Source organism: Corvus moneduloides, chromosome 15 (assembly GCF_009650955.1).
Source record: "Corvus moneduloides isolate bCorMon1 chromosome 15, bCorMon1.pri, whole genome shotgun sequence".
NCBI lineage: Eukaryota > Metazoa > Chordata > Aves > Passeriformes > Corvidae > Corvus > Corvus moneduloides.
In genome coordinates, this window is record NC_045490.1 from 12,943,071 (window position 1) to 12,960,911 (window position 17,841).

General features: G+C 41.0%; 1 protein-coding gene across 3 annotated transcripts; it reads left to right on the top strand.

The window, feature by feature from the left end:
- Window positions 1–548: 548 nt before the first annotated feature.
- On the top strand, window positions 549–15,622 carry MAT2B (methionine adenosyltransferase 2B). Of its 3 annotated transcripts, none has more exons than XM_032124804.1 (7): window positions 549–635; window positions 5,704–5,898; window positions 6,738–6,852; window positions 7,145–7,297; window positions 9,964–10,157; window positions 11,096–11,209; window positions 12,261–12,601. In XM_032124804.1, exons 1-7 carry the CDS (start codon window positions 606–608, stop codon window positions 12,429–12,431), a joined length of 972 nt encoding a protein of 323 aa, XP_031980695.1. In that variant the 5' UTR covers window positions 549–605; the 3' UTR covers window positions 12,432–12,601. The 3 variants fall into 3 exon arrangements, with proteins under 3 accessions (XP_031980695.1, XP_031980694.1, XP_031980696.1); XM_032124803.1 differs by lacking the exon at window positions 549–635 and adding an exon at window positions 2,567–2,729 and having other exon boundaries at window positions 12,261–15,622; XM_032124805.1 differs by lacking the exons at window positions 549–635; window positions 11,096–11,209 and adding an exon at window positions 2,567–2,729 and having other exon boundaries at window positions 12,261–15,622.
- The last annotated feature ends 2,219 nt before the right edge of the window (window positions 15,623–17,841 follow it).

Consider the following 17,841-nt stretch of genomic DNA (forward strand, 5'->3'; position numbering starts at 1 on the left):
TTCATGCACATATGCAATGAAGCATTAAAAACTAAAGCCTTGACATTTGTAGCTCAACTGACTTATGTATTCACTGCAGGAATCCATTACTTTCATGTTGCAGAAGATTTTTTTTTTTAATTGAAAAATCCATGATTTAACACAAAGTTATTTCTCTGATCATTCATCTTGCTGTATTGTAGCAAGAGCTGGGCTGTGTTTAGTTAAAATGTAAAATGAAGAGCTCTTAGAATTCTCAACCTGCCTGACCTAATTAGAACCCTCCCACTGTTTGCTATAAAAGACAAACTGTATAAGACTCAGTGCCAGTGCTTTGAATGGATCTTACACACACAATGGCTGTGCTTGCTCATGCTGGCTGTTATGAGGTAAAAATTTAAGCTCATACTGAGCTGCTTAAATGGTACCACTCGGACCAGACCAAAAGCTTAACAGGATTCAGAGCCACACGTGATGTAGGGCTTGGATTTGTGTTTTGGTTTCATAGGTCAGCAGAGCCAGTGCTGCTCTCAGTCCATGTGCTCTCTGCAGGCACAGCAAAGGAATAAGTGCACAGTTGAACTGCAGTGATTTCCTAGGCTGGTAATTCCCTCTGTGGTTTGGCAATGCCTGAAATGCTGCTGGAAATGGAGCAGGTAAGGCTCTGGATATTTGCATTAACAGGTTGCTACCACACTTTGATTACAAAATCAAGGGAAAAGGAAACAGGAGGACGAGAGAGGGAGAGAGAGACTTAATTATGCTTTAGTCTCTGTGAATTACAGTCTGAAATGTTAATTTAATGAGTGGTCCATTTAGTCACCCAGGGATGCATTATGCTTAACTGAGTGTGAGCTAGAAAACAATAGCATTTTTATTTAGCTGTTCCATGAAATCGTAGTGTTTCACAAAGTGAATGTGACAATAATAAAGAAATTGAAAGTATAGGTAGAACACTACAGAACTCAAGGTAAATATTTGAGGAAAAAATAGATTATATTATATAATAAAGATACAAAAACTATATATAATTTAACTTATTCTGGTGACATATTTTACAGGCTCATTGATGATTGTAGCTTGAGATTTCAGGGCTCATGCTTTTGCTATTTTCTTCCTGCTCTGAGCCTGGAAGACAAAATTTTTATTTCCACATCATGGTTTTTGTTAAGAACACAGGGAGCTCTTCCAGGCTGTGTTGGGAGGAGGAGATGTGACATCAGGTGTACTGGGAGTTCTTACCTCCATGCTGATAAACAGTTTAGTATTTCTTTGTAGATTTTTCTTCCTGATTTCAATTTATGAATTACTGATATTTTGAAATAGAATTCTAAGGTTAATGGAAGGGAATTAAATGTCAGTAGCTTGTTACAGAGGGAAAAAGGGCATCTGCATTCCATGAAGGCAGAAACTAGCTGAAGTGGTTTATTTTAATTTTTTTATATATATCCACCTTTTTGTCCTTTAAATGTTAGTTGTTTGCCATAAATAAAGGTCATTTACAATATTGTATTAAATTTAGTATGATGCTATTAAATTTTGGTAGACTTTTCTGCTTTTCTTCATTGAGTACTACCAATTAAAACTCTTTTAATCAAGTCAAGTTGAAATAAATTCATCGGGGTAGATACAAGTAAGTGTGAATGTAGCTACAGTGAGTTTTGGCTGGTAGTTTTTATGCATCTACTTAAGTTCTCCTGCTAAAAAAATGCTAGGCCCAGTCTCTGCCTTTGTGGGACAGAAATGGTACAGTAACACTTTGTATACAGTATCCTGTTACCTTCAAAACTTGTATTAAAAGAAATCAAATCTGTCACCTTGTAAGCATGTAATGATAAACGTAGGGTGAGTACTGTAAGCAGTGCTCGTTTTCTCAAAAACAACCCTCCCCTTCTCTGTGGGATTTACCAGTTGCTTTTACATTTAACTCTGGATAAAGGCAGATTGAAAATGCTTATTTTCCACCATTCTAAAAAGTGAAATTAAGTAATTTTTAGTGAATATGTGACGGACCTATATGCAGGGTAATATGGTATTTTGGTCTAATTCTGCAGTTCACTTTGTTTTTCACAAATGAAAAATCACAATAGAAAGTTCACAGTTTCAATAGGCGAACTTTGGTCCAATGTTAAAATTCAGCGACACACGTGATTGCTGCAGTAACTTTTATTATTGTTTAAAGCACCATGAACCTGAAAAGAAGAGCCAGCCCTGCAGCTACGGCAGCCCGGCGCTTGTGGTGCCCCGGGACCACAGGCTCCCTCTGCTTCCCTTCTCCGCCCTGAGGCCAGAAGCGTTAGGAGTGGGCATCGCGTCTGTGTTTCTAAATGCTAGGCGCTGTTGCCAAGACACTTTGAGGCTTTGAGCCGCTGGGCGGGCTTGCTGCAGTCCCTCACAGTTTGTATTGTCCCCCTGCGCTTCCCGCCGCTCTCCCCTCCCGCCACGCGCGGGCCCCTCTTGTCCCCCGAGACTGCGCCTGCCCCTTTAAATCCCCGTCTTGGCCCCGCCCCCTCCGGCACGCCCCAGCCAATGAGTGCGCGGCGGCTGGCGGCGCGTGCGCTGGGCGCGCGCGCCGGGGCGAGGGCGCCCCCTGTCGCGCGGCGCTCAGCACGGGCGCGGAGCCTCCCTCGCGCAGCGCCGGGCGAGCCGCGGGCGCGGAGCGCGACCAGGCCTGGCCCGGCCCCGCCATGGTCGGCCGGGAGAAGGAGCTTAGGATCCGCTTCGCGCCGGGACGCTGCGAACTCGTGGAGGTGAGGGCGGCGGAGCCGGCAGTCCGCCGTGGGACGGCTGTGCCGCTGTGCAGCGCGGGGCCGGGCGGGCAGGCCCGGAGCGCTGACGCGTTCGTGACGGGGCCGGGCTTGGGGGGCCGCGGCCGCTGGAGCTGCGCCCTGAGGGGCCGTGGGTACCTGAGAACCGCAGCTGGGAGCGCCCGCGGGCTCCGAGAGTCGGGTCATTTTGTATCCGCACGGCGTCGCTGGAATGGCCACGGAGATGTTGTGCTCGGCAGCCCGCAGTGCTCGGGGGTCGCGGCTCCGGTCCCGGTGGGCCCGTGGCACAGGAAAGGGCTCGGTGATAGAGACCCCATGCGGTGATTCCACTTAGGAGAATCCTCTGGGAGGCGCGTCCCTGCCTGCTGTCTCGGGCGGTGTCGGTGGTGCCCCACAGGTGTACGTGAGCTACCGCAGCAATGAGGGTTGGGCGTGTAGGGAAAGGCAGAACAACTTCTGGCAACGCGAATGTAAGTTCACTTGTCATTGCGAGCCTTTGGAAAGCCCCAGGGTTTGCCTTTTGCTTTCTGTGACTGCAGAGGATGTCAGAGCGGAGAGAGTTCGGTCTCATGCTCCCTTCCCTGTAGTGACTTGTATCTCATCCTATTATGTTGTAAATCTGTTATACCAGTAACTTCCGGGCTTTAGTGGCCATTCCTTAAAATTGGTGGTTTGAGTTCATAATGATTTTCTAAATAAAAATATAAACCTTGAAAATCTTTATGAAAAACTTTATAAGTACTTGTTTTCTGGTTTTCAACTTGAAATGCATCACGTTTTGCTCTTTTTATAAGTTATACTGTTATTTTATATTTCGGTAGTGTCTACAAAGTGATCTGGTGTCTCACAAATTCTATTTTTTAATCTGATAATGCTGTGGCTTGTTTATTTTTATGTGAATGAGACTTCTAAACACAATACTTTTTTATTATTCTTGGTGAATATGGACATCAGATAACATTCAATTGGATGGTTCATCATAAAGCTCAAAATTGCACAGTGATTCAGTAGTGCTATAGACCACAGAAATGGTCCTGCAGCTGGGTGATGTCCTTTGAGGGAGCAAGGTAGCATACACAGAAAGAGTTCATCTGTGCAGGTTCTGTATCACCAGATTGTTAAAACTTCTGGCAAGAAGAGGTTCAAACTGGTAATTATTTGGTGTTGGATTTATGAGAAACATCTATCATTTGTATTGCTATTTCAGAAACAAGTGACTGGAATCAATTAGTCTTGCAGATAACAGCAACAGCATGCAAACTGTGCTTGGTGAAAGCTGTGTTTGTATCTAGTTCAAGCTGTACTGCTGATGTAACATCCTCTTTAAGATATGTAAAATAAACTTAGATGAATGAGGCTTAAAAACGTCAGATTTTGCAAATGACACTTCGTTTTGTGTTGGTCACTTTCTACTTACTGAAGATGTTCAGTGACGTTTTTAGAGAACCTTTTGACTCTGTTCTGCAGCAAGTGTTGGATATTTATTAGCGGGTATTTATTGGCTGTAGAAGCCCTGATCATAGGTTCTGTGACACTTTGTGCAGACTTTGCTAAGAAAAGAAGTACTGAAGAAAATAGTAGTTGCGTGTTCTTGCTTGTGCTGTTTGAGAAGCCTGGGTAGTCTTAAAAATGGTCAATCAGCTTGTGTTCTCAGGTAAAATTTAAGGATAAAAGTAACTTTTTGAAAAATCACGTGCTGCAGTCTGTCATTTTCTGGCAACTGTCCAGATGTAAATTACTAATTTTCTTCCAGTACTAATGGGAATAAGTCAGCCTTCATCTGGAGGTTTAGAGTTGAGAAAAATGCATGTGCTGTGCAGGGAACTTGAAACAATTGTTTTGGGGTAGGCTGTTTCCATCGGGCCCCTCTATATATACCCTTATGGAACAAAAGCTTTGTAACTTTAAGGGTGAAAGACAGTAATTTGGGAGTGCTGTGGCTTCCTGTGCTGCAATCAAAGAGTAATAGTCTGGTACGATGCTTAGAAATTATTGGGCTGCTGAGATTGCATAGCAGAAAGCATTCTGTGATGTACAGAATTATGGTAAGTTGCCACAAATTGTCCTTGTGTGTAAAGTGGTCAGGAAATGCAAGATTTATGGGTTCTGCACAACCAAAGTTTTTTCTGCACAGGCATGGTAAAGATATGCTTTCATTTTTGTTTTTAGCAGGCAGTTTTTGGGTTTATTCCTGGCAGATACAGACAGAAAGCATTAAAGGAAAATAAAGTTGCAGAGACAGACATGGGTCTTGTGTTTGCTGTCTTGAAAAACTGGTATGTTCTAGTGAGAGGTGGGATGAAGTTTGTGTATGCTGATGTTCGCAGCTGTCCCACATACCGAAATGTGCAGCAGCTGAAGTACAGCTTTAGTTTGTTGTATAGATTGAGAGCTGAAATTGTCAAATCACTTCCAGATGCATTTTGTATCTTGGTTTTACTTCCTATTAGACTATTGTGTTGAATAACAATGAATTACTCTTCTATTTAATAATAAAATTCAAGTCTTTAATTACTACAGTAAGTTATATTGTATTGCTGCAGGTTTTAATAGGCACAGTCTATCCAGAATTATTTGTTGTAGGATTTGGACCTTAAATGTCACATCTTTGGGGTCCATTTTCTAAAGAAGTTATTTCCCTCCTTTCAGATTGCACCAAGTTATCAGCTTTTGAATGAACTTAAAATTCTGTCTTCACTAGTGGTTTGGATTGTTGTAGAAGTAAATGAGTTTCTCACTGAAATTTTGTTTTCATTATCTTTGAATATATGGTTAAATAGCTGACTGGCTGCAGTATTGGTGTTCCCAGACGTTGGTGTTCCATGAGACACTCCAAAAGACTCAGGAGAAGCTTTTTTAATACAGTAGCCTCTGACTGTAGCCTTGCATACTTTTGAAGAAAAACCAGTGAAAAATTACACTAGAAACAAAACTCTTCCTGTTGTCATTTCCCTAGGAAGATGTTGACATTCCCAGTAGGCGAATTTTGATCACTGGTGCTACAGGACTTCTTGGCAGAGCTGTGTTTAAAGAATTCAATGAAAATAATTGGAATGCAGTTGGCTGTGGATACAGGAGAGCTCAGCCCAGATTTGAACAGATTAATCTTCTGGACTCTATTGCAGTTCATGACATTATCCATGATTTTCAGGTAAGTTTCTGGAGTATAAAGTGGATGGGAGGGGTCCAGTAGTCAGCTGATAGTGCTGCTGAGTTCTGGAGCATGAGTGGGGCTAGTGCTTTGGCAGAGCTCTGACAAAGGTGCGGCTGCGTGTTCTGCCCCACCCAGAGCAGAGGTTTGCTCTGTAGGTACAGACAGCTCTGGCCTTTGCTGTGCTCACTACAGTTAGGCTGCAGGCACAGCTGTACATGCCAGGACACTGGAAAGGAAAGGAAAAGATATGTGTGGGTTATTGACACGGTAATGTGTTAATACACAGTTCTGGGCAAGTGGAGGAGTATTTGAATACAGCAGCAGTAACTTGGTGTAGTGTGCAGTGTTCACTGCTTTTTCAGTCTAAGTGCCAAGAGGTATATGTAAAACCTGAAATACATTATACAGGGTGTTATTCTATAAAATAATCTTAAATGTCATCTTAATAATCTGCATATGTCAAATAAGCCATGTGTAAATAGCTTACCTAAAAATTTTTAGTACCCTTGTGTGTGTGAGAGATATGTCTTATATTAATATATATTTTACTATACAGAGTTAAAAAGAAAAAAACCCCACAACTTCAAGCTGTAAAATCAAAGCTACTGAAGACCATAATTGCACAATTAATGATAAATGGTTTTGGTATCTTGTAACAGCATGTCTGTATTGTAAAAAAATACTAAGGAAAAGGTGTGCCTCAGAATGCTGTAATTAAAAATAACAATGCTATTTTTTATTACTTAGTTTTGCCTGAGGGGTGTCATCGCTAGAGTTAGGGTGTAACTGCCATCTCTTGACATGTGGGTTGTTTAAAATTAGTCTTTAATTTCCAGCCTCATGTTATAGTGCACTGTGCTGCTGAGAGAAGGCCAGATATTGTAGAAAGTCAACCAGATGCTGCTTCTCAGCTCAATGTGGCTGCTTCAGCGAACTTAGCAAAAGAGGCAGGTAAGGAGACCATCTCATGGATTTGGTGTCTTGTTGAAGTCCTGCATCTGTTTATACAGGGACATCAATACAAGTAGTGTAAGTGTGAATGTCACTTCTGCCCTCAGTGTGCTGTTGATCTGTTTTCAATATGAGTAGCGTGCGCAACTCTGTGAAGGATCAGGGAACAGACAAAGCAGCGGGAATTAATGTGATGGAAGATGAGATCCTTGGGAGATTGGTTTAAGGGTCTGTTGATATTTCAAAGAAGGCATAAATTAATATAAACTATCTATAAACATTTTCTTCCTAGCTGGAGTTGGAGCATTTCTGATCTACATTAGTACAGACTATGTATTTGATGGAACAAGCCCTCCATATAAAGAGACTGATGTACCAAATCCCCTGAATTTATATGGTAAAACCAAATTGGAGGGTGAAAAAGCAGTTCTGGAAAACAATGAAGGTAAGACACTCAACCATTTTTAATACAGGCTTTCTATTTTTATATTAGCTTAGTAGACTCTTAAGTCAATGGTGAAGTTGAAAAACAATGGAAATGAATTTCAGAGAAGAGTATGATTAGGAGTTGGTCTCCTTGCTCATGAGCAATTCCTCTTGCTTATATCTTAACTAAAGCTTTTATTTCTTACCTGTTCTGATCTTCATTAATGTTATTTGTCTGTCCCTGATGGACATTTGTAAGCCTTTGTCTATTGTGAATCTGCTGTTCCTAAGGAAAGGTAAAATACTTCATTCAATATATAGCTGCAGTTATTTAGGGAGATGTATTGCAAGTGTTCTCAATGTATGTTTACTTAAAGGGAAAACCAGACTTGTGATTCAGTAATAATACAGCTCAAATCAACATGGAGTCTTGTTACTCTTTGGGTTTTGCTCTATTACATATGCCAACAGGCCACCCATTTTGGTTTTAGTCACGTGCACACGTCAGATTACTGCTTGTAACACTTTCTAAAAGGTTAATAACATATTATGGTTTTAAACAACAGGATTTTTAAAATTTGTTTAAGTCTTTTCTTAATGAAAATTTGGCATTCAAAATAAACAAACATAATTTTAAAAATTTTTCTTAAGGGAAAACAGTATGTTCCCTTTAATTTAAGATTTATTTCTTGTATAAAAGAGAGATTTGGCTGTTTCTAGTTAGTGCACTGTCAGTATCCAGTCACAGATTATAAGGACAGAAGCACTTGTATTTTATCAAAAATTCTGAAGAAAATAATCTCAGTGCACACGCAGAAGAGGCTTCTGATATGTCAGTATGATACTGACACTGTGCTTCTGTGCTTCCCAACCAGAGAACCAAGCTATTGATAAATTAGTGTGATGATCTTCCGGTAAGTAAATATATGCTATGTATGATGGATTTGTCATTACTAGTAAGAAAAAAACTTTGTCAAAAAACACTTAGATAGGAAAAGTCTTATTTAAGTAAAAATAAATTTAAATGACAAGTTACTCACTCCACCTCTACATTAAATACCATCTCCAAATTTGACTGTGATGCTGTTTGCTCCCTCTTCTAGATTGGTAACGAAGATAAGACTTTACCAAATCCGAGAACGTGTGGGTATCTTGCTAGACCCTTCCCCCAACTCAACACTGCAGCTTGGTTTTGTAAACTTTTGGAGCAGGATCTGTCAGGCAGCACTGGGTTACAGCAGTGGTATTATTAGCAGGAGGAGTGTCGAGGTGGTGCTGAGTAAAGTGTTTGAAAATATGAGTTCTCTTGATTCATACAAATATAAGTATTTTCCATGTACTGGTGTTCCAACCAGTAATTTGCTGATATGGTGTAGGTAGAATTCTGTTGGTCAAATCTGTAGTTGTGTGAAGAACTGCCCTGTCCATTTCTGTTGTACAATGCAAAAATCTCCAGTAAGTGGGTTTAACAATTTTTCACGAAGATACTTTACTTTAGTTAGAAGGGGATACATGCTTATAAATATATATATATGTATAGTAATGCTTATAAAACTACAAAGTGTCAGGAGGTTCTCAGGAGGTTACTCATGAGGCTGATCCTCTTCACGTCCCAGAGAGCTGAGAACAAAAGGAAGGCAACTGTCTTCTCAAAGAATGAATACTTCTAAAGCAATTAAAAAAGAGATACTTCAACCACTATTTAAAGAGAGGAAGAACATACCTGCTGAATGACCAAATAAATGCTTCTAGAGCAGCAGGCAATCAGTGTCATGTTGGGTTTTCTATTTGTTTTTCCTGTCTAAGTACTTATTCTGGTTTACTTTTCTGTGAGAACAATTTTTGTGTTAGCTCTTTCTGTTTGTCTTGCCAATAACTATAGCATTTTTCTCCAAATATATTAAGAATTGCAACATTTTGATGACTTCAGCTTCTAATTTCAGGTCTGACTTTTTTGTTTTCTCTTTCAGCAAAACTATCTATTACTTTTAAGTAATTTGTCATAGCCTTGGATTTCTCTTCAGAGGCTTTTCGAGTCTTCATGACAGAGATAGACTACTATGATGTATTCCATCATGAAATATGCTTCTCTTTGCATTTTGTTAATTTAATTTCTCAAATCACTGTCCTGGAATCTAACATTATTTACTGTTGTGTTCTGCGAACCTATTCCTTATTTGTCAAGCTTTTTATTTATTTCAAGGTTCATGTCTTTTTTTCTGGTAAATAATATCCTCCTTTATACAGGAGGTTTCTGCATGATGGGTGAAAAATCTTTCTAATTGATGGCTGAATTGATGACTTGTGATTGGTGAGAATTTGTCTCCTTGCTCTTACCCAGTGAGGATGGGGAGTGCTGGAGTAACTGCACAGAGCAGTCGGGTTTTTTAATTTTTAATTTTTGTTCTAATCCAAACAGGCATTTTTATGCTGCTAATGAAAGCTTCTTAACTTTCTGGAAATCAATGGCATAAGTGAAAATAAATGCATATAATCGTGGTGTTTATAAACTGGTTTTGATATAAATTAAAATTATATTCTGAGAGCCAACATACTACTTGCATTTTATTTGTGATTTGTAGATGCTTAATATGATCAACATATTTCTTAACGCTTCCAAACCACTTTTTGGATTATGCTGCAGCCTTTGTACCCACCCATGAACTAAAATATTCTTTCTTTTAGAAACCGCAGTACTTAGGATTCCTGTCTTGTATGGAGAGGTGGAAAGACTGGAGGAGAGTGCTGTGACGGTTATGTTTGATAAAGTGCAGTTCAGTAATAAATCTGCCAACATGGACCACTGGCAACAGAGATTTCCTACCAATGTCAAGGATGTAGCAGCTGTTTGCAGACAACTAGCAGAGAAGAGAATGCTGGTAAGAGCAAGAAATGAGCCTCTGCAAGGTGAAAACAGTTTGAGTTCTCAGCTTTGCTTCTGAACAACTGAGAACTGCACATCACCTGGACTACTTGCATTTCTGGAATGCTGGGAGGGAGGAAAGAACTGGCTGTAATACTGCAGGATCTTTACATGACTATGGGGGTATTGTGGTCTTTGAAACAAAAGTGATTGAAGGGATGGGACAGAACCTTCTGAAAATTGCTTTGTGTCTTCTGGTATAGAGGAGAGAATTAGAAATGCCTAACTTTTTCTGATACGCCTTTTACAAATTGCTAGTTTGAACTAAAAAAAAGCCATGGTGGTTGAATGTAATTCTCAAAGATGCCCTTGGTTTATTGTATTAAGAACACTGAAGTGGCAAAACAAAGCCACGGGACCGAATTACTTCTTTGCATTTGTTCACCAGAGCATCTTCAGATTACCATCTTTGCAAGGTTACAGAATCAAACAGGAAACAGCCACCTTTATTTTTTCACATGGTAACTTTGAGAATATGTACCGTGGACATGGTGCAGTCGGTTTGATTGGACTTGTACAGGGGTTGCAGTTTAACATTCAGAATGTGTGTGATGCCTTTTGCCTTTTTTAAGTGAACAGCTGAGTTCCTCCTCCCCAGCTCTTTGACCTTGCTCAGTTGGTGAGCAGCTCCTTTCCCTCCTCTTCATTCTACAGAACATAAGCTGTTGGTGAAAAGTCAGGTCAAATAGAAGTAACACGAATTTCCAGTCTCAGTCCCTGGTCAGGTGCTCTCTGAAAGGGTACAGACATTTCTAGAACACCACTGAGGTGCTGTAAGGTGCCTTTCGGGATAGGGTCTTGCTGGATGATAGTGCTGCACAGTTCTTGCACAGGAATTAGCCTGAGGGCCAGGTGGCTGCTTCCTTTCATCTGTGTTTCCTGTTTCTTCTTTAGGACCCATCAATAAAAGGAACATTTCACTGGTCTGGCAATGAACAGATGACTAAGTATGAGATGGCATGTGCAATTGCAGATGCTTTCAACCTTCCCAGCAGCCACTTGAGGCCAGTAAGTGATATGTTGTTGGACCTGTAGGCAGACAGATGTGCTTGGGCATTGCAAGTAGCAGGTCTCCCACTGGCTGTACAAGTGATCTTCCTCTTCAGGATGGGCTGTGCATGTCCAGCACAGCTGGATGTGCTGGTATCAAGCATGGGGAATTGACACACAGTGTCACAGGGGGCTGGCTGGTATCAAGCTCAGGAAAACAACAGCTATTTGACCTGCTGAATTAGAAAAATTAGTCAGTCAGTCAGTCTCCAGTTTCCCAGTCTGTAGTGTAATGGTATTTCTGCTGAACTGTTCCCCTGAGTCACAAGCAAATCCATACTTTTTTGTTACAGATTTATAGAACATTAACTTGAAGGTAGGGCTCTGTAAAAGCTATGCAATGTCCAGATTTATTTCTGAATACATGCACTTAAGAACTACTAATTATTTTTGCTTTGTTTAAAACATGTCTCCTGCAGTTTTATTGACATTTGAGACTACTCTTAAAGACATAGTTTTATGTCTATTCCCACAACATAATGTTGTGGGAATACAACATGTCAGTAAGATGTTATCTATGTACAAAATAAATTCCAAGAATTCAGAATTGGTGAACGCTGGAACTGAAATGTGATTTGGAAGATGGCAAGAAAAACAATGGAGAACACTTAGTCTGAATTTTTTCTGCCCAGCTCTATTTCTCTTCAAGTATATTGATCAAGACGTGGTTCCATTAACATTCTGGAGCATTCCTTACCTTGTGACAATAACGATAGAGTGAAAATATGAATGAAATGTAGAAAAACACAAACAGTAGCAGTAATTGAGTAAGAAAAATTTGCCTTAAAACACTTCACGTGGCCTGACATGTTGAAATAAAGTTAACTACAAAACAAGCAAATAGCAAAAAAATCCCAATCAAAAAAAACCCCACAAAATAGTTGGAAGGGAGGAGGGGAACATGCCTATATAGAAAACTGTGAAGAAAAAGTTCTAATGTATATATACAAGTATTCTGTCTCTTCTCATTACTTATTGGTGTGGGGTTTTTTTTATCTTCTGTTTTCAGATTACTGATAGTCCAGTTGTGGGTGCTCTTCGTCCGAAGAATGCTCAGCTGGACTGCTCCAAGTTGGAGATGCTGGGGATAGGTCAGAGAACACCATTTCGAGCTGGGATCAGAGAATCACTTTGGCCTTTCCTTGTTGACAAGAGATGGAGACAGACAGTCTTCCATTAGTTTGTAACTTTTTTAGTAAAGTATGGTATGTGGCACTTTTTTAAAAGAAAAAATAGTTTTGTATGAGTGTTCTTAAATTGTGGCATTTATGAGCTTTCATTTAATTGGGTAAACAAATGGTCTTGCACTAGTGAAATTTAGCCTAAAAAAAGTTCAGTGACAAAAACTGAGCCTATGTGATGTCATGGATTTTTCCTTCCATTTGTACCAGTCTTAACTTAATATCTGTTCTTGGTGGGTTGAGATTCTTAGTAATCAGTACTGTGTGATGCTAAGAATGACTCAGATCACTTGCTCACTTACTTTTGGCTGAAATATGTTGTTGATGCTTAAGGTCTGTGCCATTGTTGTATATACCATTTCTCCATTAAAGACATGGTCAGTTACTTTATTGCCAAAAACCTGAGTTTTTTGTTTTTAACTTCTGAAAGTGGTGTTCTTAGAGAGTTAAGCTGAAGTAGGAATCCTTAAATGTTTGTTTTGCTCTGATCAAAATGTTTTTTAAAAAAGTGAAACTTTATTTTTGCAATTATCAAGTGTACTTTTTATGCTTGAAATATTTTCAGAATGTTCTGTAAATTGAATGCCTGCAGCTTTGTATTTGTACAGTACGTTGTATGCATTTGTTTTCATGGTGACTTATAAAAGCTAGGGGAGGGTGGGGACGATGGGCAACCAATAGTTTTGACCAGGGGGTTTTTTGGGTGGGGAATTGGAGGATTTTTTTAATTATTTTTTTTTCTTTTTGACTGGGTGGTTGTTTCTTTTTTGTATGAAAGCACAAAATATCTTCATCTTTCCCTTTTTGGGAACAGCATTTCCAGCTGGCTAAATTAATGGAAGATGTTTGTTAGTCAGTACATGGGAGATGGAGAGGAAAGGTGTTTAAGAATTTGTAGCACTGTAGCGGCTTTTGCACAGACTGTTGGACCTGGCACTGCTGCGGCTTGTCCTGGAACAGCAAAGTGTGTGTGGTGAAGGTTTGCAGCATAATAATGGAACTGCAATAGTCTAATATAAGACAGTCTTTAGTCTGCTTAAGTCTAGTCTTAAAGCTGGACTCAATAGCCAGATAATATGGAGCAAGAACATTGTTAAGCTTTGTTTCCTTTTGAAGTTGCAGAATCAACAATATAAATGTTCTGATATTGCTAGCAGATTATTAGTAAAGCTAGTAAAGATGCAATTGGATGGTCATTTATTTTTCTGAGGTTGAAATGAAGGGGAAAGGAAAGATGTGCAGATTTTTTTTTTTTTTAATTGTGTGGGGGAAACACACACAAAAATAGACCAATTGAAGGTCTTGTAAGGGTCAGCTTTACGTTCAGTCATTTCATTTCAACTGGCATACGCTAAGCATTCTTAATCCAAATTTGTTTTTATTCTGAAGTCCTGATACACACATGGTAACCTATCTCCAAAATGACAATAAATATATAGTGCCAGCATGAGAAACAGTTGTTGATTCTTTCTTTACCATCAGGATTTATCTGAATCATAAATGTTTGCAATTCTTGAAATCTCTGTGCCCTTTCAGTGTTAGGGTTTTTTTCTCTGATTCAAGACTTATTTCCAGAGTTAGATTAGGTTGGATCAGTTTCTCTGTCAGTGTCACTGCCTTGGAGATGTGATAAATGTACACACAAAAGATACAGAAGGCATTGAAAATATGAGCCTGTAATGTCCTGGGCCTCAGGGCTGGATCAGGAACATTCTATGTTCCTTCCCCTTGCAGGGAGCAGTTTGACCAGAAAGGAAAAAAGGATGACTTTTCTCCCAAAGGTAAAGGACTTAACTGAGATGAGATAGGTATTTTACTGGGAGGACAAAATCGAAATATTTGAACTTTTTTTTTCCCCACCGAGCAGGTAAGTTCCACTGTCCAGTTACAGCCTGTCAGAGGGGTTCCATGTCCTCAGCATCCCCCTTGGAGACTGCAGTCTTGAGGCACTTTGCTACTGGACAGACACCTTGGCTGACATTTCCCTCCTTTGGTTTTAGAAATCTAAGACAGCACCAATAAATACTGCAAGAGGCAGTGGAACTGTCATTTTCCAGTCACTTTAAAGATGTGTTGCTGTTGAAAGAACTTGCCATACTCTTCCCTTTTTGTCTCTGGCTTTGTTTCTGGCTCTGTGGCACTGGAGGTGTTTGTGTTCATCAACAAGGGCCCAGGAACCTTTTAGGGTCAAAACCATTGTGATTGCATGAGATACAGTCTTGGTGTTGGGAGGAAAGAGAGGCCTCTTTTTACAGAAGCAGTGCCAGTTTCTGCCAGGTTAGTGATGGAAGTATGGCAATACACAGTCCTGTGTGAGACCTCATTTGAGGGTTATCGGAGGTTTATATTCATTTATTCATTGCTATCTGTCAGCAGTGGGCATAGAGGAGGAAAAGTCACTGGTTTTAAAGTCTCATTTTCTGTTCAGGCTGCAACGATGCTGTAGAAGCTCAGCAGAGAAGGGGCTAATGTGTATTTCAAACACCAATAGCTGGATGGCTGCAGAGTCAGCCAAGGACTGTTGGTGTCTGGTGAAGGGGCCATACAGGGGTGGGTTGAACAGCACTTTTCTGGGACAAATGTCCTTGTTCTGGCTGCTGGACATATACACAACACATACAGCACAAGCACAGGAATGTGGTCCAGAAGTGGGCATACATTTTTTTAAAAAGACCCCAAAGCTTTCTAACCCATTTCCAGAAAGGTCTGGAAGAATGGACTGTGTGGCAGTGCAAGTGGCTGCAGCCGCCCTGGCCCCTGAAGATCCAACAGACACCAAACTGTTGTGGTCAGGCCCTGAGGTTTAATGCCTCATTCTTATTTAGGGTGAGAGCCCATAATCCCCCAGTTCTGCAGTTTACATATTGTATGATTGGTTCATGTTTTCCCCTTCCTGTTTAATGTATAAGTTTGTTAATATTTATTTCCCCTAAGTTAATATGCATTAATTCTAGAAAGTTCTGTTGTACTCGACACCCCATTGGTTCCTTCCCTAAGTCCCTCCTTGGTGTTATTTCCATTGGTTCCCTCAGCCTCAACCCCACCTCCTGTCAAGTATCCAATTGGCTGTATCCCTTATCCCTGCCTTTCCTATCCCCACTATAAAATCCCTGGACACACTCAGATCTTTGCCTCGCCATCTCCTCCGCACATCATTTCATCTAAATAAACCTTCTGCATGGAACTTACACGGAGTCCCCGTTCTCTCTTCTTCGCGTCCGCCTGCATGCCTTCACACACAGCTCACAGATGGCTCCCTCGGGTGAGGAGCTCATCCCCTCCTGCGTCCTCTCTTTTTGTGTGGACCGCCTAGGACCAGTCGGGTTGCCACTAAGACCTCTGGGCTCTCTTCGAGCTAGCACGCTAAACCTGACAGGACTGCATGATAACTAATTTGCATGGAAAGTGATAAACTCATCTCCAGGGCAGGGAAAACTTACCTAGAGAAAGGTACCCCCACCAAGCTCAGAACCCTGGGCACCCCATCAACTGGGTCAGCTCTGAAGCCAGGACTGGTGATCTCTTCTCCCTTTCTTCCTCTCTCCTCCTCTCTCTCCCTTCCCTTTCACTCTACTCCTTTATGTAAAACCCCCTGCTATGTGCTTATGTAGGAGGTTAGGGATTAACTGGTATCAATTTCCATTCCATAGTGTAATTCACTAATAAAACCTTGTAAGCTTTTGCAGACCCTCTGACTTTTGTTGTTCTTTGCAACCACAAGTGAATCATTTGAGGAAATTTCTTGGTTGTTTTGGGAAGCCCAAGTGTAAGAAGTGTTTGCTTTTCAGTAGAAACTGTGGAAGTGCCAGTGAGGTAATCTCCAAGGACTTTCGTGCAGAGCAGGACTTCGAAGCCCATTAGATTTATAAAACAAATTGTTGCCAGTTTTTCATTGTTTTGAGGTTTTTGTTTGTTTTTGCTTTTAAGGTTTAAACTGCCTCCTTGCATTCTAAATTTCCAATTTGCTAAGGATTTTGCAAACAAAAAAGAAAAAAGTAAATGTATTAAGTGACATACCTGGATTCTGGAGTTCTAGATTCTCTTAAATTCCAAACTTTAATATTTGTTCTGTAAAAACTGAAAGAAAAATTGTCACAGCTCTACATGTCCATTTTGCTTTAGTACTCTGGGATTCATGGTTTATGGGGTAAAAATGAAACAGGAAAATCAGATGATGCTTGAAATCCTTTTGGTTATTAAGAGCCACATTTTTGGAATTTTACATTAAAATCTCTAGGAAAACCTAATTTCAGCTCAAACCAGTCTTTTAGTGTCTCTCACTTCCTACTCTATTGTCATGGTTTAGCATAGTTTGGGTTTTTAGTTAAAGAGGGCTCCATCAGTCCCAGAAGTGATTCTTTGCAAAGAGATGCTCATAGCTTCCTCCAGACCCAACAGAACCAATCAACTGGCTAGTTTGAATATTGGCAACTTTTTTTAAGCCACTTAAGAAGCTTGACACGCCTCTGTGATCCACATTTAAGAACAAACAAAGCCGGGAAAGCTGTCTTGTTTCCAGCTTTTGGACAGGTGCCTGGGGGCCCGCGGCTGGGCCCTGCTCGGCGCGGTTTGGCTGAGATCTCAGCTGCTTCTGCTCGCTGGACACCCGGTGCAGCCCCCTCAGTGCAAGCCGGGCCGGCCGGGAGACAGCCACCCCGGAGCCCCCGCAGCCCTGCTCCATGCAGGCGGCCCCATGGCGTGGCCAGGCCAGCCCTCACCCAGTGCGGCCGAAATTCATCTGAGGCCGCTGCCCGGCAAAGATCATGTGCCCAATAACGGTAAGTGAATTCCAGCTGCGGGGCCTGGGTGCGATTAACCCTTTTACTGCTGTAAGTTTTCTCCAGAACAGATGAAGCCTGCAGACATCAATCCTCTCCCAAGTCAAAAGAAAAGGAAGGGTGAAGGCACGTGAAGAAAACACCATAAAGACACCAAAGTCAGTGAAGAAGGAAGAGCTGAAACCCTGAGAGAGGAGAAAGAGGAGATGCTTCAAAGCCTAGAAGCTGAAATTCTGTTGTAAAGCTATGGTGATGGACTATGATACATCAGAGTACCCGTTGTAATTCCATGAAGCATGGAGGGTGGAGCATTCAAACCGCAATTGTGAGCAAAACTACCTGTGCTGAAACAAGCAAATGTTGAAGTAGCTGTGATTTGATGATGAGCTTGAACAGAGGGAGATGAAAGTGATGAAGACCCTTGCTCCCAGGGGAGGAGGAGGGCCTCTGTTCCTGGAGCTGAAGATGATCCCAGAGATAGGTGAAGAGAACCTTTGTTTCTGAACAGCTCAACCTTAAAATGGTACCCCGGTAGCTCCAGACTGGACCCTTGAAAGCAGTTGTGGGGAAAGCTGTAAATCGGGGGAAGGGACTCTCACATGCAGGCAGAGAACCAACCACGGTGGCTGTC

Excerpts from the sequence above, each read along its gene's own strand:
- MAT2B (XM_032124803.1), top strand. The coding sequence starts at position 2,667 with ATGGTCGGCCGGGAGAAGGAGCTTAGGATCCGCTTCGCGCCGGGACGC. Across the intron at positions 5,899-6,737 it reads ACATTATCCATGATTTTCAG|CCTCATGTTATAGTGCACTG; the intron begins GTAAGTTTCTGG and ends TTTAATTTCCAG. Across the intron at positions 7,298-9,963 it reads AGTTCTGGAAAACAATGAAG|AAACCGCAGTACTTAGGATT; the intron begins GTAAGACACTCA and ends TCTTTCTTTTAG.